Here is a 22,477-nt window from a genome sequence, read left to right as displayed (position 1 = left end):
AAAAGGCCGAGAAGCGATTGGATCCCCATCTTAGAGATGGAAGAACTGAGCTCTGAACAGTTAAATAACTTCCTGAAGTCACACAGCGATGACAGAATTAGTATTTCAATTGCGATCTATTTAAATCATGTACTGTCAACACGAGTGATATTGCCCCTGAAGAGTTGAAAATTGGTTCTTGGAGGTTGGGGAAAAAAACACACTTAGATATGACAGTGGCTTGTGAGCCTCTGAAATTCAGTTCTACCCAACTGAATTTCATTCCTTAGTATTTAATTTTTCTCATTAGGGAGAAATCAAATCAAATTTAAATCATAATTAAATATAATTGATTTGATTGGACTGAAAATTAATTTACACAATGGTTCTTTTTAGGAGATAATAATAATAATAATAATAGTTGAAAACCACTAGTCTAAGGCCATGTTCCACAATCCTTTCTGTTTTGCACTAGTGCCTCCCATTTTGACTTTCAGTTCTTTTGCTTCAAGTAGGCCTATCTTCTTGGGGAGAAATCGTTCTTTAGGAAAAGCTGATTAATAATGCCTTTATCAGTTGCTTTAACATTTGGGGGTTATGACAGTTTTATTTATTCAGAACGTGTTTGTTTATACAATGTACCCCCATCTACGTTATATTGGGTAAGGTACATACTATAGGAAAAATCTATGTAAATGAAGTTGAACGTTTGTTACCATAGAATATAAAAATGGCTGGAGAGATTTTTGTAATTTTGTAGGGCATGTTTGAGTGATAGACTCTTGAAGGAAAATAAAAGTGACCTACAATTTGAAAATCGTCTGGTGGCCAACTAAGAGGCATACTCTTTCAAGGGTAATTGTGCCAGATGCACAATAAGAAGCAAATTAGTATACCCAGACCTACGCGGTCATCCTCCAAACAGTTCAAACTGAGTCCACAGAGAGCTCTGGGCAATTGATGCATCCCAGCAGCGCATCCTTCCACAGGCATTTAAATACAAAGTCCAGCACAAGGACACTTGGAAGATGTCCCCTATATCATATTGCCCTGCAGGGAGAAAACAGAGTACAAATAAGCACCTCTAATCAGTTCCTCCAAGAAATCTCACACTGGTTCATTGTCCAGAATCTGCTCTATTTCTCAGCTCTGCAATGTTAATGTAAATGCTATACTGATGGTAAGCCAACAGCTACCGTGTTTCCCCGAAAATAAGACCTAGCTGCACCATCAGCTCTAATGCGTCTTTTGGAGCAAAAATTAATATCAGACCTGGTATTATATTATGTTATGTTATATTATATTATATTATATTATATTATATTATATTATATTATATTATATTATATTATATTATAAATCCGGTCTTATATGATAGTAAAATAAGACCGGGTCTTATATTAAGTTTTGCTCCAAAAGACGCATTAGAGCTGGTGGTGCAGCTAGATCTTATTTTCGGGGAAACACGGTATTTCTAATAGTTGGTCCCGCTAGAAGTTTTGGTAACTAGCTTAGGTGAAAATTAGAAACAGCTTCTTTTTCCTCTCTTGGATAATATCTAATTGAACCATTTGATGACACAGCAGCTAGACAAGAGGCTGGAACACACTACAGAGCCATAACCCAAGGTTCCCCAAATCTGAGATATGAAAACTGACCTCTCCTAAGTCCATCTTCAAAACCCAAGTTGCCTTCTGTTTTAATTTGGATATGGATTCCTCAATCTTCTCTAGTGCAGCAGGAAATGTTAACAAAAACATACCTTTTTTGCTTGCCAATAGGAAGTCTAGGGCATTTTGGTTTTCAAAACCACTTGAGTCAGTTAATTCAAGCTATTTTGCTGTGCTTCTGGACTTTGCACTGTATCAGCCAAAGTTAGGGATACTTTTGTGATACTATTTCAAAATTATTTTATGATAATACTTTCAAATCTCAAAGTTGGAACTAGAGTCCACATGACTCCAACACAAAATGTCATTATTTTTCCAGGTAGATTGACCTCCCATCACAAAGAAACATGGTCCCTTGGACAGTGACTGGTTGGAAACTTCCTAATTATTACCCTACATGTGCAAGTAGGCCTTTAATGAGGCAGGTTAAAGTAAACATGTTTTTGGTTCAGGAATGAAAGACCAATAGGGGTACATGTAGTTCCAAATGCAAAAGAGAAACTAACTGTTCCAGGAGCAAGTCAGGAATTGAACGAATTTTTTTAGTCATTTTAGGATGACAGGCATATTGTGTAGAGTTAAACAAGGTTTGCAGAGACTGTTATAGAGCTTGGGAGTACATTAAGCTAACTAAAGTTGGTAATGTTGTTCCCATATTGGCATGAAGGCCCATTCCTGAAGAGGTATCTGTTACAGGTTAGTGTTGGAGACATGGCATTTATTTGCTTGGAGATGAAGATCTAGATGTGGCATCAGGGTCTGCTGGGATTGATGATGTTAGGATATTATAAATACCATAAAGTACACCTGCAACTAATATAATAAAAAAAAGATTAAAAAAATAAATAAATGAATACCATAAAGTAGGTGAGAGGTAATAGTATTCTTGGTTGGTATCTAAGATGTTTAAAGTGCGGCGATAAAGATTTTGATGGTAGGATTGGGTGTAGGATGATGTGTCTAATAATTAGGGTGACTGAAGCTACAGTAGCATGAGGGAGTCAGAGGGTAGAATCTGAGAGGCAGTTGTGTTGTCCCTGGAGGAACACTGAGGCTTTGATAAATCCTCGGATTGATAAAGAATAAAATGGGCCAAATAAAACTGATAGTCCAGGTGACAGACCAAAAGGGGCAGGGTAAGTGTCTGTAAACTCACTATTTTTCAGGAGGCAGAAAAATGTGTTGAATGAGAATAAGGAGTCTGGAAGTCTCCATGCACTCAATGGACTTGACCATTGGATAATTTGGACAAAGAAGTTAGTGTTTGTGGGTACAGATGTTGGGATTAACATAAGTGTCAAAAAATAAACACCACACAAATAAAACAAAACAAAACAAAAACTTCTGTGGCCCAGGTATGAACTGGCAGTATTTTACTCAAGGAGAGGTATTTAAATTGACTTTAGGAGGGTGTACAGTTGGGAGTCAAGGGCAAGGATTACATGTCATGTCATAAAAAGATCTTAGAAAGGTTGGCAGAAATACCATAGCAGGCATGAGCAAAGCCTACACCCAAGCAAATGATCACTAACAGTAAGGGACACGTATCAGCAGATTTCAGAATGATATAACCTTAAGGGAGTAAACAGAGAAGAATGTGGCAAAATGATAAAGAATGGGAGTAAGCAAAGGAAAGTATGAGAACCAGTAATGTCAGGCATCTAGCAAAATCTCATCCCATCAGTCTTGGGCAGATCTTTCTACTTTATGTAAAGAAGGCTTGTTCTTAGCTTAGAATAGCAATTGATTTCTGAAGGTCATCCATTTCTGGAAATTTTATTAGCAAAGTTTCATTTAAGTTCTACAGTAAGAGTGGTTTTCTACATGTCTTCAGCCAATAATTTATTTCTTTGGGCACGTTTGTACCCAAAGGTCCATTTCATAGTTAACTGCAGGGTCAGTGAAGCCTGGAAAGGAGACTGTTGGTATATTTTTTCCGAGTACTCATTTTTGAGGTTGAAAGACGGGAGAGCTTCTGAGGGTGAGTTTTTAGGGAAGGCTTCTGGGACTTGTAGATGAGTTTGTTCTTGACAATATGTGAGAATCGAACCGTCAGCCTTTGGAGTTAGGAGCACGGAGCTCCAACCACCTGAGCCACTGGACGGCCCCAGGATTTTTATTTTACCAGAAAAATTAGGAATCCATTGTCTAAAATATCCCATGTATCCCCAAGAATCTGTGAAATGTAATTTAATTTTTGGTCTTGGGTATTGCTGAAACAATTTAATACTCTCCTTAAGTAGGGTCCATTCTTTAGTAGAGAGATCATGCTCTAAATAATGTACCACCTTTTGTTAGAATTGACATTTTTCCCTTGCAGCCTAATCTTTTACTCCTAGTTTCTGTAAGTCTTCTTAGGGGCTTTCTAGGTCCTTTCAATAAATATGAAAATATATATATTGAATGAGAATCAAATATCTTGAGAATATTGTCTTTTAAATCATTATTTAAGTACTGGGAGATGTATGAAAGTGCCTTTGTAAAACTCTGAAGCATTCTGGACAAGCAGATTGTTAATTATTCCAAAAGAAAAGGTACAAAGTTGTTAGGTTTTTATACACTAGATGCTAAAGAGGGGAGAATAGAGTACTCTGCACTGTAAAGTACTTGCATTCAGAGGAAACTCTACATTGAATAGTATTAGGATTTGATGCAACCAGAAACCTAGGAGTAACATTCGTATTAATGACCCTTTAGTCTTTCACAGTATCCTTTTCCTTTAGACTTCTTGATAAGCAATATGGGATACTACAAGTAGTTGTACAAGAAGCTGTTCTATCTAGGTGGTTATAATTGGCTTTATTCCCAGAAAAACTAATAGCGTCATGGAAGTAGTCTGAGCCATGGTTTGAAAGAACCCGTCTGAATCTTTATAGGCTCTTCTTCCATTCTATGCGCACCTTACGTTAGAAGAGTGTTTATTCCATAAATGGTCTGAAAATAAGGGTAAGGAATCAATAGTTTCAAGAGTCAATATTGGGTTAGTTCAGAAAAGTCAAATGTAACAATTACATGATTATGAAACTGACTTTCTAGCAGTTCCTCTGGAATGTCCAAGAATAATCCTTCAAGTGCACTTAGTCAGACAATTCTTCTTCCATTAACAATCTCGTCCAAGTAGATTGGCAAGTGCAGTTATCACAAAGGAGACATGAACGTGTTTCCTCTACTGTCCTAATGTGTAGACAAAGGCTTCGACATGGGGAGAGAAGTAGATTGGCTCAAAATACCCCCTGCAGTACTGCAGTCGTTACTCCCAGACCAGTTGTATAATATTGCATAGGGTTCAAAGTAGAAAGAGTAGTGTTTGCATCCAGCAGAAATATGCATATTTGTTCTCCTATCGTTATAGATAATTCTTGTTCTGAAAGTGGTAGCAGATACACTGGCCACCTAGGGATTCCAAAATCAGAGCTCAGTTTGTTGCTTACCAGGCAAGGAGGATCCACATCTCTTAGGAAAGGAACGTGAGTCTCACTGAGCTGAATGTAGGAGGGCTAGATATAACATGAAAGCGCAGCTTTGTCTAAGGGAGGTAAAAAGCCAATGTGTTAGTCTCTGGCTGGCTCAGAAGCAGATCGCAGTCTCTTGGGAGAGGCTATTATTCGGTTTTATGTCATTGACCCTGAGGGCATGAGCCTCAGACAGGTCCAGGATGAGTTATTTAACCTCTTAGCAGGCTCTGGGTCACACAACGGGCAAAACTGCACAGGCTTCTCCTGTCATACATTGGCAAATAGAAAGAACAAACATGACTCTATTTGGGGGGGGAAATCTGTATTTCTGTGCAAAAATTAAATGTGAAATATACTTCTGGAAGACTACTCAGCAAACTGATAATAGAGTCTGCCTCTTGAGAGGGACCTGGATGATGATTTTATGTCTATTGTTGCTGCATAGTAAATGCATAATAAGTATTCATTGAATGAATGAATGAGTGAATGAATGAAATGTTTATTTTTTTATTGTTATTTTTAAAAATAATATGTTGTATCTTTTTTTTTTTTTTTTTTTAGTTTTTATTGGGGAATATTGGGGAACAGTGTGTTTTTCCAGGAACCATCAGCTCGAGCTCAAGTCATTGTTTTCAATCTAGTTGTGGAGGGCACAGCTCACTGGCCCATGTGGAAATTGAACCAGCAATCTTGGTGTTATGAGCACTGTGCTCTAACCAACTGAGCCAACCAGCCACCCTGAAATGTGTCTATTGATTTACAATTGAAAATAATATCAGGGAGAGTTTTTGTTAAGCAAGGAGTGCTGAATTGCATAGACAGTTAATTTAAGAGTTTTGGCAGTGTTGGGGGAGCTTGAAGTTAAAGGGAGACTATTGTGGGCCTTTTATTTCTCACCTCATATTTTGTTTTCCAGGGTTTCCTCATACCTTGATATGTTCCCTCAATAATACCTCCTTGGTTCCCATGACCTTCAAACTGCGTGTCCCTGGGGATGGCATTGGCCGTAAAAGCATTTCAAATAGTGAGCAGTATTCAGACAACAAAAGACCACCTTGGAGCAAGGATGAAGTACCCATAACAAAACCAAAGGAATTCACCATCACTCCCGACTGTGGCACCATTCGCTCCCAAGGATTTGCTGCTATCAGGGTACAGTGTACAGCCTCCCAGCACACACAGCCAAGTAGCTGACCTCTCACGTAGCTCCTGGGACCACACCGAGGGTTTGCTCTGTATGCCCAGTGTCAGTGGCAAGGAGTGCCTCTCATTCACGTGGGAAGGGGGGCCTATAAGGAAATAAACCACTGTGGCCAAAGAAACCAGATACAGATAGATTGGGCAAAAGACGTGACCCTGCTCCCGTGGATGTCCATCACTCTAGACATGTTGCCTTCTCCAGAACAGTGGAATGTAGTGATGTCTAGTGAAACCACTGCTCTGTACAGATAATACACCCATCAGTGCTAATGCAAAAGGATGTAAGGACTCAGTGATAATTAGGTCCCCCTTTCCTTCAGACTCAAATCGTTTATACAGTAAAGGTCCAGCCTTGTGCCATGGATGATACTCAGTTTATTCAGATTTTTAATCTGAATCTGGGCTTCATGGTGAATGTGGATGTGATGTTCCTAATAGCACTTATTATTTAGGTTCACAGCGTGATGCTTTGCTTATAGCTTTGCAGTGCTTCCAGAAGAATTATTTCATGGCTAACTGAGAAAGGTTTCACTATCCTCTCTCACTTTTTCTTCTCCAAACAGATCCAGCAATATTGAAGCCTGCTAAATTGACATGATTTTATCTTTTGGGGGAAAGAAAAAAGATAAGACTTAATGGATAAAGACTTTGACTTTCTCTTTAGTCATTATCTGTGAATATTTAAGTTAGTTAGAGTTTTATCCTCCAAATTGGTTTTAAACACTTCATAGTGTCTCACCATGAATGCCCTCATCCTAAGGGGTATTTATGGAGGTTTTCAGCTCTTCCAAGGGCTTCTCCACAGGTCCAGTGAGGTTTAACATCATAGATCGTTATCCTTTCTCAGGGTTGCTGTCTCTGTCCATTTGGGCTGCTCTTACATAATACCAGAGACTGGGTGGCATATAAACCACAGAAGAAATTTATTTCTTACAACCTGGCGGCAGAAAGTCCAAGGTCAGGGCGCCAGCTTGGTTGGGTTCTGGTGAAGGCCCTCTTCCAGGTTGCACACTGCTGACTTCTCCGTGTGTCCTCACATGGTAGAGGGGGTGAGGAGGCTCCTGTGGGCCCTCTTTTATAAGGGCACTAATCCTGTTCATGAGGGCTCCACCATCATGACCCCATCACCTCCCATTGGCTATGCCTCTGGATACCATCACAGTGGGTGGTAGGATTTCAACACATGAATTTGGAGGGGGGCACAACCATTCAAATCATAGCAGTTGCTTACTGAGACTTTCCCAGGGAGAAGTGCTGCTGCAATGAATTTATTTATTTTTCACTTAGTAATGCTCAGCCTACATGTTATCTACCTTTCTTTTTCTTTTTTGGGGGGGCCTCTCCTACATAGTACAGGAAGATTTTAGAAGACATAGCATCTATCTAGCAGCCATCTTCCATAACCACTTTTTCTTCTGCCTTCTAACCATAGCTCAGGACATAAACCAGGGTTAGAGTTGCTTTCAGTATCTCTGCACACTGGGGTAGCTGCTTCTCTCCAAATCTGACATGTTTTCTTTCCAAATCAATGACTTCTTCACTTTGTTTTCTCTTTATATTTGGAAAAGATTTCTCCAAGCTTGAGTTTTCCCTCATGATCTGCACTCCAACCACGTCGGTGTGGACTCAAATTTGCATCCAATAATTCCCTTTGCAACCCGAAAAAATTTTAATTAGTGCCCGATACATAATTTATAGATAGAAAAGCCTTAACCTGTGCCAGAAACTGTTTTCTAGATGTACAAGTATCTCTTCCAGTACAGATCATTTGAAAGCAATTAAAAATTGTAACAAGGCTTCAAAAGCCTAAATATAATGTTTCACAACAGTAAATAAAAACATAGCGTGAAATATACTGGCCAGATATTACCCGTGGGTAGGACTTTCTTTGGAGCTTCCTATTTTTTTGCTCTAATAATGAATATTGGTGAGTGGGGATGGGGGACAAGATTTTGGTTAAAAAAAAAAAATAGTTGGTTTCTTATGCCATTCTCTGGAATTGACATGATTATTTCATTTATTTTGCCTCAAGAGAAATTTAGCTGTAGCGTTTTATCAGTGTATTGAATTTTCATAATTTATATAGCCCAGAGGTATAGGAAACAATTTAAATTGCAATAATTAATAGTTGTTTGATATTGCTCATTCTTCAGGGTCATGTTTTCCCCGTATGCAGGTATATGGCTTCTTTGATACAACCTCCTCAGAAATGAACAGACCTATTGTACTAAACGCCATTTCGTTTTTCACCTGGTCTTTGAAAAAACTCAGCTTGCCCTGGCCCCAAAATGTGACTTGTTCAACTAAAAATGTAAACTGCCATACATCCCACAGTGACGTGCTTAGAAGCTGCAGTCATAATGTGGGGGTCCCCCTGGCTCCTTTCTCCCCTGAGCAGAGGGAGAGCTGGCCTTTCAGAAGGGCAGCCTTGCTCCTTTTTCTTTCCAGGTGACCTTATGCTCCAACACTGTGCAGAAGTACGAGCTGGCTCTGGTAGTGGACGTGGAGGGCATCGGGGAAGAAGTGCTGGCGCTCCTGATTACAGCCAGGTATGGCACTCACCTGCTTCCCTCTCCCCCAGTCTCCCCTGAGCCTCCAGGAACTGCCTCTCTAGAAGGCAGCCCGCTGCTGCAACCTGTTCACACTTTGTTCTGGTTTGTTCTGGTTTCCTAGGGAAGGAGGCTGAATCTGATAGTCAGATGACAAAGCTTTAAAACAGCAAAGCACCTTTGATGGAGATAAGAGAAGGGATGTGTTTTGCAGTGTTAAGAATAAGAATGCTCTCTATTTCTGACTTCCTGACTTTCCACATATATAACTAAAAAGATTTTAGCAGGAAGAGGCATTGCTGTTTTTTTATTTTTTACCTTTAAATACAGTCTTCCAGAGTTACGCAGCAGAAAGAGTGGTGCTCGCAGTCCTGTGAGGCGAGATCCACTTAGCAGGACACTTACTATAACTGGAATGCGGCCTGAGATGGGTTCTTTTCCAACAATATAAACTCTTCAGAACCATCACCAGCTTCTCCCTTTTTAAACAAAGGCAGCACAGGGCCCTGGGGTCAGGTTAAGATCCTGGATTTTTTTGTTGATTTGCCTCCTTGACCAAATTACAGTCTTTCCATGGATGGTGTGTCACCTCCCAATGATGACAGGGATCCTCAATAAAATCATGGGCCACACTCTTCCCAAAGCAAACAAGTGTCCCGATCTGGGACTCTGGAGTAGGTATATGGACATGCCATTGAAAGGAAATAGAGAAAATCTGATGATGTATCAATTCCTAGAATTTAGGTCTGTCATGAATCTTAGGAAGGTGCACCTTCAAAAAGGTGCAGACATGCTGCTCGATGGGGCCCTTGTAATGGCACCATTTCGTGTGTCCTGGGCTTGGAGGAAGCCGAAGAGCAGCCCTGAAAGAACTTGAAGGTCAAGGCCTTGCCATGATCTACTTAGTATTCCTTCTAAAGACCTACTGATTTTGTTTGTTTGTTTGTTTGTGTGTTTGTTTGTTTAAAAACAGCACAAAGTCTTTCATCTGGTCCTCTCTGTACCCAAGGTAGCCTTTTTGTCTAGTCTTGCATTTCTTTTCTCTGTGGGTTTATTCTGGTGCTTTCCAGCCTGTGTTCCATGCAGCTATCAATAGGAAAATCTGAATTAAAAAAATTTAAAAAAGGAAGGTCCTGAAAGGCTATGAGTTTTCTACCATGTGTGCTCTGGGTCCCCAGTCAAATACTACAAACCCTCTGAGCCACAGTGTTTCAGGTAGTAACAGATTAGCTTTATGAAAGTCACTGGGTCAACTGGCAACTTCTTTTCTCACTAAAAATGAATACTCATCCCAGGTGAAATCCCAAGCTTTGGGGTTAACAAGACTCATGTCATTACTTTGGTGTAATCTATCTGTAGAAACCACTCAAAGACTCTCAACAGAAGAGTTGCTTTTAGCACTTGCTCCCTAGAGTAATTTTCCCAGAGAGCCAGCAGTCACGGCTTGCCTTGCCGTGCCCCCTGCCACACGTCAGTTGTCTCCTACTGAGCCCTTCCCTGGCACTGTGCTATGCCCTTCATTCAGACTATCTCCTGTATTTTCCATACCACCCTAAGAAGAGTTAGCGATGCTAATGGCGCTTCCTAGAATGACCTTCATTTTACCCACAAGCAAAATGGGACTCTGGGAGGGAAAGCAGCTTGCGCAGGGTTGTACTCGGAAAGGTCCGTATTTGAACCCGGCTCTGACTGATTCAAACGCCAGTGCTGCTCGCCATTGCACTGTATAGTGACTGCAGTGCCGCAGGGCAGACGTTGAGATGCACGGATACAAAACAAGACCCAAGTCACCCAATAATAGACCAACTCTCTCACAGGGCTTCAATTCCTCCCTCTCTGGCACACAACTCTCCCCCCCACACACACACACACACCACCCCCTCCACACTGAGCACCCTTGTCACAATGCCAGTTCTGGCTCCCGCAGCTGCCTAAGCCTACTGATCCAAGACAGCTGTTCTGCATAGGAATTAGAATTATTACCATTATTTAGATGGGGTGAGCTGTTGCTAGTCCTCGGGGGACTCTGGTCCAAAGTGTCACAGTTAGTTAGGACCCCATGCTGGTGGCATTTGCCCTGTTTGCCATGGAAACAGACCCCCTCAGGAACTTGTGCTGTGCGGGTCTCTTGCCAAAGGAAAGCCAAATGTGAAAAGCAATGGAAATGTTAGTTATTACCCACCCAAAACAGCTGTTTAATGAGTCCTGCTTCTGGCCCTTTTTTTGATTAAAAAGTGGTGGCTGGGGGCTAACGGAGAGGGATGACAGCAGGAAGATCTGAAAATGATTAATGTAGTTATTAGAGAAAACTATGTGACAGTGACAAATGTGTTTAACTTGGGACTCTGTGTTCTTCATATGTAAACATACTCTCTATTCTTTTAAATGCTTTAATTGAGTTCCTTCCTTTGAGCAGGTGTGTTGTACCTGCCCTCCACGTGGTTAATACAAAGATGGACTTCGGACACTGCTTCCTGAAGTACCAATATGAGAAAATGGTCCAGCTTGTCAACGATGATGACCTCCCTGGATGCTATGAGGTCCTGCCTCAGGTGAGTTACTTTATCCTTTTTCAGTGTTGATTTTTCCGTCAGTTGGATTTCCTCATTGAAAAAGAGAAATCCTTAAGAGTCTATTCCTGAACACATGACTTTTTGTAATTCTGATTTTTAACACTGGGATAATCTGGGGATGGAGTTGTAAAGCCACAGCTGGATTGCCACCTGCATGAACGAGCAGCTGCAGGTGTAAACAGTTGTTAATTTCCCAGGAAAATTGCCTTTGATAAAGAAATAAAGAGTCAATTAAGCCAACATGCATAAGTTGCACCTGCAAATAATTGACTGAATTCACCACGCGCAGGAAATGAGGCAGAGCTAGGAGTCTTCATTTATGCCTGTCTATGGCTGTGACTTGGACAGCTTCGCTAAGATATAGTAATGCAATATTTATAAATGGAATTTTTGGACTAGAAGGCTAGAGATAATATAGGAATGAGAAAGAAGGAGTTGCCTCTCAATGTGGTATGAAACAGATCTGTCCACATGCCACCATACTTAGCTAGGTGAGGATAAGCAGTCAAATGCATGTGGATAAAAGATTTTAAAAGATATGTACAGCCTAGAGTCATGGAAGGTGCCTAATGAGATGCAATTTACCAAGAATGCATGTGGGTTTAAAACTCAGTTCTGTAAGTACAGGAATACTAATTCGTGCAAACAATCAAATGGGGGTTTTATTTGACTACAATTTCAAAAGGAGTTAAAAGACCAACTAGGGGCCACAGAACCAAGGCAGAATTAGGCTACATCCGCTAAAGAAAGGAGATGGCCACTGGTCAAAGCAGTGCCAGAATTTTGTCTTCAAATCTTGACATTGTATTTTCGTAATAGAAACTTGAAAAGAAATGAATCATGTTCAGAGTAACCAGACTGGCAATCTATGTCACCTGGAAATCCAAGTCAGATGAGGGAAAAACACAGTGTTTAATCTGGAACAGACAAGACTCATCCAGGACAAAATAGCTACCATTCACTAGTCACAGGGCTGTTATAGAAAAGAGGGAATTAGAGTTATTCTGTGTGCTTCTCTGAGACAAAACCAAAAGCCACGGGTGGGGGTGACAGGTGACGACTTTTCTGACTCTCATATGCTTAACGGCAGAACAAGCTAGCCCTGGCAGCACAGCCATCTGCAGAGCCCAGAGCAGAGCCTGCATTTGGGGTGATGGTGAAGCTATTTCTGCACAGCTGGGCTGGAGAAAGGGTGAAGCACTTGCCTCAAGCACAAAATCTAAGGGGGAGCCAAAAAACTCAGTACTCAAGATAAATAGTATTTTCATGCCACATTTTAAGAAATCAAAACTAGTGCAAAAATTCCATGATAAACAGAATATCAAAACTTTACATAAAGACAGAATCAGTATTACTGATTTTCCTTTTGCCTCAAGCTCCAGTAAGGCTGAACAGTGGGCTTATGCAGAGGGATGTCGAGTTGTATTGGGCCACGTTAGACCAGAAGGACACTGAGTTACATTAGGGCCACGTTAGACCAGACCAGGCATGGAAAGACCATGGGGTGCTCAAGCAGGTGAAACCTGTACGCTCTATCCTCTCAAGCTGCTGTGGCTCTGAGAAGTGTTTCCCAGAATAACCTAAATTTATTTGGCCATGGGGTTTTTGTTTTATTTTATTATTTATTTTTTAAAGAATTTTTGGGGTCAATTTTATTGGGGCTTCTCACAGTGGTTAGAGCCACTCTGTCTTCAGAACAATCACAGCACAGGAACTGCGTCACCGAGACTGCCCAGAAAAGTCTGACCAGCTGAATCTTATTGCTTAAAATACACACATTCCCAATAACTGACATGGTAATGTACCTCATATGAATGTGTTAGCATTTGCAAATATTCCGACTGTAGCACCCAACCATCCACCAATCCCTTCTCATTCACCTGGAAAACAAGACGCATCAAATCCCCCTGGCCCCCTAAGCACTCCTTCAACTTCCCATTTCCATCTCTCTCCATGCACGGTGGCCTCCTATAGCAAGGGCCAGACTGTGACCGCTGCAATCAAGGCCATTCCTCCGGTTCCATTTTCTCCTTCTCATATCTGTAGGGTAGGATGCTGCCCTGAACCCAACAGTTAACGCTCAGACCACTTCTCCAGTCTAATTGGGGAAGGAAACTTGAGAGGGCCAGAATTCATCCATTTGATCAATTAACTAAAGAAGGGTTTATTTTGGCAAGACTTGATCTCCTTAGAGACGCTTCAGTGAGTTGTTTGGGATTTTTTTTTTTTTTTTTTTTAAATGGTGGAAGGAAAGGCATCTGTGGTTAATGCGAGCAGAATGGCTGCCATTCAAAGTATATTCACGGGAGAACAGGGCTGGGGGCTCACACACAAAGGGCAGATACACACAGGTTATCTAAAAAATCATTTGTTCAACTTGGATTTTGGTTTTGTAGACTCCAAACACAGATACCCGTTCACCTCACAGCCTTGGATTTGTCTGCTTTCGTATACATACATATTTTTTTCCTTTCTTACCATGACCTCAATGCTTACTCTGAATATCATTGTCCAGAGTGAGGGAAGAAGCAGACTCTTCCTATGAACAGGGCTGGGCCAGGAATGTTAGTTTCAGTTGTTGGCTGGCCCCACTCCGGTGATTCCTACCAAAGCTCACCTGGTTATCTGAAGCCAGACTACAGTAAGAAGAAGCCTGTGGTCCTGGACGGCTGCCTGCACCCCCCACCCTGGACAACCTAGACTCGTTACATGGGCTACAACAACGAGTTACCCACTTACAAAGTGGGGCAGTGGGACAGGGAGAGGGCATGAAACCTCAGATAACCAGCGCGGTTTTTCCAAGTGGTCAGTTTAAAAAAACAAGAAAGAAAACTTCTTCAGAATCAAGAGCAAACCCTGTGGGCGAGCCAGGCTGTGGGGCTGCCCTCCCTCAGGACCCACCGCCTCCTCATTTGTTCAAGGAGAACAGACACAAAGGCCCGCAGACTGTGTGCTTGGGGTGGGGGAGCCCTGCTCACCTGTGGGCACAAGCCAAAGTGCAGAGATGCAGACAGCTGCACCTCTGCCCACCACCATGGCTCAGGGCCTCCTGTGCACCCACAGAAGTGCCAGAGGTAGCCCCCACCCACGCCGGTGCACAAGACACCTCCTTCTGCTTCCACTGCAGCCAGGCTTTGTAAAGGCCAACTTGGCAAAGAGCCACAAACTTCCCTTTTCCAGAACAGAATTCTTGCCTGCCCACTGGTAAAGTTCTTGTTTTTAGCTCACTTTTTTTTTTTTTTAAACAAAAACCAAAGAGAAGGCAGTATAATCTTCTGCATCTGAACCAGTCTGCAGCCAGCCAGAACCCACTGGGCAGGGCCGCTCAAGGATGCACAGGGATACATTGAGCTCGTCACCTGGAATTGGAGAGCAGCAAGCCCCTGCCAAGCTCCCACACAACTACCTGTCAGTTCTCATCCTCCCACAGGATGAGCCCGGTTCCGGCTGTGCAAATACTTGCAGCAAGAGTGACAGTCTCTGGGCCTCGGTGGCTTCCTTCTTTGGCCGTGGGAGTGTTAACGTTTTATGTGTGATTGTTGTCATTGCATAAAAGCCAGTGATGCGCTGTAGAGCAGGGTTCTGGGCCGCATACGTTGGTAGACACAGGACGACATTCATTCAACTGCCTATTTCTCCATTTAAAAAACATGTACTGAGCATCTGTTTGGGGCCAGAAAGTGGGCATGTATTGAGATGAGGCCCAGGTGGTGTCCTCAGAAGTTTACAGCCTTTATGCGGTGAAGATGAACACACAGATAGCGTGTGCTATGGAAAAGGACTGCAGGACACTCCCTGGGGACAGATGAAAAGCTCTGACTCTGGAGCACTGGGGATTCCTGAGGGGTATTCTGGATGACTGTGCAGTCAGGTCCAAGGGAGTAAACATTCCAGCGAAAGAAAACACAAGTGCAAAGAGTTGGAGGTGGGAAGCAGTAGCGTGTGTCCGGGAAATCCTGGTGGCCTCTATTGATGTGGCACAAAGGGACAAGGGGGGGGTGGGTTATGCCTGAAGGCGCGGAGGGCCAGGTTATGGAAGGTGGCCATGGGAAGCTGCTGTCCTGCACTAGTTCTCACTGTGGGTAATATCTGCATCTTGCTGGCTTGTACACTTTGGAGTTGGGGCCTTATGCACACCCCACTTAACTAAACTTCCTTTTGGCAGAATGGGGGTTGCTTATCCCCACATCCTTGCTTGAATGGTGATGCATTTCTAAAGCTCCTCCACGGACACAGGACACTTGTTTCAAAATAATCGAATGTGTTGTTAATTTTGTACTATGCGGGGGGCTTGCTTACCCCTCTGGCCTGTCTCTCCCACCAGGTAAATGAGGCCTCACCAGCTGTGTTGCTCTCTAGTCCCAGCCCCTGTGGAATCATCTCGCCCCACAGCACCGTTGACATACCTTTGACCTTGGAGACCCAGGTAACTGGGGAGCACAGGTCCACAGTTTACATCTCGATCTTCGGGAGCCAGGACCCTCCTCTGGTAAGAGCCAATTTTCAGAATTGCAGAATTGTACTTCTTACCAAGCATTTCAAGTCTCTGCATTTAAGGTGCACACTATGTTTGCGTTTCCTTCAGTTGTTTGTAGTTCTAGAGTTCTACATTTTCACTCTGCAATGGTACAAAACTAGCAGTGTGTTACTTCGGGGATATACTTGAGCATACATCCTAAAGTAGTGGTGTTTTGTAGCACTTGTTCTTAAACTCCTATCAGGAATTTCTCACACACAGCGATGTCTCTGACCCTTCTCTAGTCCTACCAATCAGCATCTCTGAGGGGAGAGCAATCTGTTTTTTTAACAACGAGCTTAGCCGTTCCTGGTGCACAGCTGGGTTTGGGCATCACTCACTTGCTGCCTGTGGGCTCTGAGATCAGTGCACTCACAGCTCACTGGATCTTTTCCTGTGTATTGACTGGTCTCATTGTCCAAATTAACCTACTGAAGCTGGTAAGAGAAGTAGTCTCTCTCCAAGTGTGGGAAGAGAGAGACATGGAAATCTTTCTGCTGCTTGAGCTGAATCGGAAAATGAATCTTGAATCTTGACAGAAGCTGCCCGACAGGCTATGAATTCCTAGACATTTGGTTTATTTGGGAGCTGGATGACCAGCATACATTTGTTTGAAGTGATTCTGATTACTTAGTGAGTAGAATAAACTAGGATTTTGCTTTTATCTCTTCTATAGAAGATGCCATAGATAAGCCACCTGACTTATAAAGCAGCATCACAAAGGCAGGTCAACCCAAAAGGTGCCACTGGTCCAGGTTCCCTGCCAGCCTACGCTGTGCCCACCTTGCAGAAATGCAGCTCCTGGGAGCGTCATTTGCTGAGTGCAGCACTTTATGAAAGAAAAAGGGCCCTTTCCTCAGGCAGACATGGTGCCTGGCTGAGGGCACAGGGCGAGGGGAGCAGAGCAGGTGGATTTCAGTCCCCAGCCTACACGGCTGTGTGCAGTGGACGGCCCTGTGTGCGACTAGTAAAGCCACAGAACAGGGCTCAATGCAGCCACTTCTGGCTCTGAAGTGCAGGTCCTTAGCCCCGTGCTAAGTATTCTGCAGGCTGGCGTGCGGGCTGCCATGTAGACGACCATTACTCTGGTTTCCCTCAGTGCACAGCTCGGACCTGACCCAGGGAAGCAAGTCATCTTTCCTGGGGAGAAATTCCAAACTGGATTCACAAGTCTGACCAGCCCGGCCAGCCCTGTCCCTCTGACCACAGAGTCCGAGGGAGAAGGGATGTCCGTTCTAATCAGCACCCTTTTGTGCCACTGCTTTTTTATTAAAGGGGTGACGAGAAGCTTGTTTCAAGGCCAGCCGTTTTCAGCCATTCTTGTATACTTTCTCTCTCTGGGAACACAGGTATGTCACATAAGGAGCATCGGAGAAGGCCCCGTTATCTACGTACATCCCATTCAAGTTGATTTTGGCACTATCTATGTCCTACAGGACTCCTCCAGGATGCTCAACCTATCTAACCAGTCCTTCATCCCCGCGTTATTTCAGGCACACATGGTGAGTAGACTGTGGGACTGTCATGGGATGAAAATACAGCTTCGCCTAAGTCTCAGAGGCAGTGGCCCTAGTTTTGCAACGTGCCTTTGAAAATGATCACCAGAAGCAGAGATTTACATGATTCAATTGCATTAAGCTATGCCATTCTCATCCCCACTTCTTCTTTATTAGAATATTTTTGTTGACTAAGAAACACAATGTGCATGTAGTTTGGTAGACAAGCATATATAGTTACTATAATCTCAGATCAGGAATATGCTAAAGACGCTCACTGAACTGTCCCTCAGCCCAGCCCCACACCTGCAGAAAATACCTTTTAAATGTCTCGGTAACTGAAAATGCTTCCATATATTTAATTTGAACCCTTTGGCCACAAATTTGTTGATATTCTCGTTCTGTTTTTATATTCTCTCTTCCTTCTAGCAATATTTTAATGTAGTTTATAAGGATGTATGAAATACAAGATAGTATTTGCCAAAAGTAGAAATTAAAGAAAATAGTGAAACAAAGATAGATACAAAGATAGATATAAAATGGTTATAGAAATGAGTCATTTGTCTTATTTCTGGATATTCTATAATGACATTTAGATTTGCTAGTCTTCTACAAGCTATTTTTTTTAACAGAGATAGTTTTTGTGTGTGCAGAATTTAGGAATTTCTAACCCAGTTATTGAAGTATTCTTGAATTTAGAAAAAGCTTTCTAAATTTAAGTATAAAATTTAAAATAGCATAGCCCTTCTCCTGTCCCCAAATTATTCACATTTGAATAAATGCTAACATTTGGTTTCAACATTTGTCAGGTATTTTTGAAAAAATCAAATATTGTTAACTATAAAAGTCACTATCAGAATGAATAGGATCATAGTTTTCTGCTGACTTGTGACAGCTCCTCAGTCATTGGTCCCAATTAGCAGCCATTTACCATGATCATTATTCCTATTTATTATCATTTGTCGTTACTCCTGGGAAAGGCAGCCATTTCCTGTACAGTCACTGCTCTCTTTAACTTTTTGGACACAATCCCACTCTTGTTCCAGTGTCTTGTGGACCTTGTGTAAAAAATAATGTGCAATAATGTTTAAAGGAAAACCCTACAAAAAAGATGCCTTTGCTAGTCTTTATCCAATTAATTGGTGGAAAGCATGGGATTTGATGGGTTTGGTGGAATCGTTTAGGAAGTGTTGCTTCCAGTCCAGTTTTGTACATACAGAGTTCACAGTGGGGGGTTGGGGGGGAAGAGTCAGCCAACCTGTCCAGGGTGATGAGAGGTGGGCACTGGAGGGTGTGAGTGGATTACAGAGGAAGGAGCTGGGCAGACACCACAACAATGCTTACTTACAAGTACAGCAACTATTCCCTTTCTCACTGCCTCCCCTTTCGTTCTTCTCAGATATCTCCAGATTTCACTTTTTATGGCAACTTTTGGTGCATTTCAAGAAACAAAAAGTACATGAAGGATCTATTGTTTTTTACTAATATAATTTATAGATTGAATAACCCAACTAGTTGTTAAAATGGAACTTTTCTTTTCCACAAAGGTTTCATGGTTCCATCTTATGATTCTTTAATATCCTCTTAAGTCAGCAAGCTCTAGTTCCAAGGAGCGAAACGTGTGCTATAAGTGATCTGCTGTAAATGTGTTTGTCTCTCAATTCTCTCTTGGAAAACTGGTGTTTATTGAGTTGGTTGCCTTTACAGTATCAAAGTTGTTCCAACTGTAATTCTCATAGGTGAAAATTAAACTCTTTTCATATTTCGACTAGGGTTTGTGATGGATTTCCTGGTAAATACTCTGTGTGTTAATATTATAGAAATTGAATTATACTTAGAAATTAACTGCAGTGGGAAGAAATAGAAATATCATTTATTAATTTCAACTTCATGTGCAGTACTGAACCTGCAAATTCTTTCTTACAGAAATTACTATGCATTAGAAGTTTCAATTAATAGTTGTTTGTTCCCTAAGCCTACAGCTCTGTACCCAGGTGAGTGAGTGGTGGTCACATATTTATTGCATTTAATTTCTAGATCACTGAGAAATAAGCAGGGTCAAGGGCACATTGTTCATTTCTTCAGTTATTGCTATGAATTCAGGTCTGGAAGTTCTTCTCTTTTCCCGTGGATGCCCTGACAGGAGGGGTCTTTCTTTCTCCTCTTTTGGCTGCCAGCCCGCCCCAGATGCGGCACCCACTGTCAGCCGACTGTCATACTCAGTCTTGTGCATGGCACACACGTCAGGGCCAGCGCTGTGGTTAGATGCTCCCTCAGCAAGAGACATCTGTTTGTTAGCAGCTGAAGGGGTGGGGAGATGGGAAGATGGAAGCCCACCTGCACCGTGATGTTGGGAAGATAAATGACACTTAGAGCAATTTTGAATTTCTTAGAAATAGATGCTATACAAAAAAAAAAAAATGATTTTTTTTAAAAAACTGAAACCTCAGTATCATATGGAGTGAAGAAACACTGAAGATTATAATTTTTTCTTTCCATTAAAGCTTATCTTATCCTGAAAGTTAAAAAAAAAAAAAAAAAAGGACTAGTAAAAGATGAGTGTTCTGTGACCCGTAAGTTCTTTGTGTTGGAATGCCTGAAATACCAGCCTCCCTAAAGGTTTCCTGAGGCTGACTTATTTGGATTAAGCTGAAGGACTTGAAACAATAGAGTGAGTCACCTCCAGTTTGGAGGGGTAAAATATATCAGAACGTGAAAGGAGAGCACAAAAGGCCCTTTTGGCAAGAATCTGTGGGCTCTGCTTGTACACACAATGCTCCTTCAGCAAGATAGATGCCCCCTTTCTGGGTGACAGCAGAAATGAGGGCAAGAATATGATAGCTTCTTCCCTGGCCCTGGGACCTCAGCCCTGGGCTGGAAGATAGAGGCCTCGTCTGCATGGGTGCCCCTTGCTGGGCAGAGCAAGCGCAGTGCACAGCACTTGTCTGGAAGCATTTGGAATCCTTTCCCTTTTACTCTTGGCTCTAATTCAGTCTCGGGTACTGTTAACTTGAGAACTTGTGTACAAATGTCAGTGACACCTTGGGATGCAGCTGGCACTAAAACATCTTCACAGCGGCCTTCTGCCTCTGATCTGCAGGACAGGCCATTGTAGTTAGATCTTTAGTTTTCAGGATGCAGGATCCAGGAATTCTGATGCCTCATTCAAGCGTGGTTCATTTTCAACATTTATCTTCTTGGTCACTTGTCACAGCCATTCTAAGTGGTGTGTCAGCAAGAGAATCACTGGGCTTTCCCATCTCCTTCAGACCCTAAGCCACTGGGTTATTTCCCTGTTTAAATGGAGACCCCCTTCCTACATTTACTTGTTTATATGTCTGTCTCCTTCAAATGGCTAGGATCTCTGCTTTGATTTCCCAGCCCGCAGCAGCAGGCTTGGCAATTATGATGGTGATATACAATGATGTTAATTATGACTAAGGTTTATTTAGTTCTGTTCGCTGCTTTATATGCAGTATTTCATTTACTACGACTCTGTGAGAGAAATACTATCATAATGCCCATTTTAATGAGGTAGAGACAGAGGTGCAGACAGGTTAAGTAAATGGCCATAACCACGAAGTGGCAGAGCCTGGTTCTGACCCCTGGTGGTCCAATTTCAGACACATGCTCTCTTCCTAACTTTGCCTCATCAGTGGTTATTAAAATGGACCTGGAAAAGGTGAAAGGATTTTGGTTTCATGTTCAGAAAAGACCCTTGAAGTTAGACACCTAGAAGAGCAGGTTTTGCTAAAAGGGCACGAGAAGAAATTAAGGAGCATTTCTGAAATAGACAAAAGGACCAGATATTCTTCATTTTATTCAGATATGTGGTGAAATGTATATATGCAAATAACCTTCATGATATCATTTTTCAACCATAATTCCTTCAATTGTATATCTGAACTAGACGAAATCTACTTCCCCCCCCTTTTTTTTATCCTTTGTAATGTAGTATGACAAAACGTTCAGCTCGCATATGTAAATGTATGCAAAAATTCTTCACTGCTATAACTCTTAAAAGAGGTTTAAATACAAAGTTATGACACATTTTAACAAAATAAATAGACAAACCCAGAAGGAGACTGGCAGACATTTTATATTCAGACTTTCGGTGCTGGACCCAGTCCATTTTAGGAGATAGTGAAATTGTAGGCATTCTGGAAAGCTTGGATTTAATTTGTAGCAGCTGGTTTGTTGAAATCTGTATCTATACTTCATACACTGCACCATTCCTACACACCTGAAGCTCACAGTATAGATCTAGAACCTAGTCCTGCCTACGGAGCACTTACTGTTCTGGGGAGTTGGTGCTAGAAAGATTTCTCACGGACGAACAATCATTCTGCAAGGCTTTTTGATCGATGATGTTATTAAGATATTACACCCCATAATGTGTGTGACGAGAAGGTAGAATGAGCTGTTTCTCATCCTTCAGTGGGTAGGTTAGCTCTGCCCTCAGAATGAACCATTATTTCAAGGGAAGGAAACAGGTAAGAAAAAAAAAAAGAAGAAGAAAAAGGAAAGAAATGGGCATAAATCAGAAACCAACTGCGGTTGTTTCACCTCTTTATGTCCTTTTTTTATTTCTGAGGGTTTTGCAAAATAGTAGCTTTGTTTACTAAAACATTTGCAATCTAATCTTTGGTTTTTAGCTCGTAGTTAAATTCACGTTGAATATGATTTATGCCATAGCACTTGCTTGTGTCCTCCATATTTCCCCACTCCATTTAGGTTTACAGTGTCCACACTTAACAGATCAGATAACTGAGGTTCTCTGGGCTGCGAGAAGTGCCCAAGGTTACACGCTAAAAGAATGGCAGCCCCTCTGCTATAACTCACATTTTCTGAATTTTAGTCAGTCCTTTCTTGTTTCATCACAGAAATATTTGATTCTAGAAGTCGGTGTATATTTAACATATTTTTTAATACAGAAAAACTCAAGAGATACACTTGACACCCAAATCTAATACATGTTAACCTTTCCTACATTTACTTCAGATCCTTTATTTTGAAAAAATCAAATATTAAAGTTCGAA

At 41.9% G+C, this 22,477-nt stretch overlaps 1 protein-coding gene across 8 annotated transcripts in view; it reads left to right on the top strand.

Annotated features, from left to right (window-relative positions):
• Positions 1-22,477, top strand: part of HYDIN (HYDIN axonemal central pair apparatus protein) — a 288,791-nt gene that overhangs the window by 98,629 nt on the left and 167,685 nt on the right. For all 8 annotated transcript variants that reach the window (XR_012490131.1, XR_002139687.2, XM_074314603.1 and 5 more), the window contains exons 14-18: positions 6,021-6,256; positions 8,753-8,853; positions 11,270-11,405; positions 15,751-15,915; positions 17,292-17,444. Coding sequence is in view for 6 of the 8 variants with exons in the window: in XM_074314603.1 (XP_074170704.1) it covers positions 6,021-6,256; positions 8,753-8,853; positions 11,270-11,405; positions 15,751-15,915; positions 17,292-17,444 (791 nt within the window). In the remaining 2 variants the exon portion in view is untranslated. The remainder of the gene's footprint in view (positions 1-6,020; positions 6,257-8,752; positions 8,854-11,269; positions 11,406-15,750; positions 15,916-17,291; positions 17,445-22,477) is intronic.

Source organism: Rhinolophus sinicus, linkage group LG11 (assembly GCF_036562045.2).
Source record: "Rhinolophus sinicus isolate RSC01 linkage group LG11, ASM3656204v1, whole genome shotgun sequence".
NCBI classification, from domain to species: Eukaryota; Metazoa; Chordata; class Mammalia; order Chiroptera; family Rhinolophidae; genus Rhinolophus; species Rhinolophus sinicus.
The sequence above is the reverse complement of the archived record's forward strand: the minus strand, read 5'-3'. Positions and strand labels throughout refer to the sequence as shown.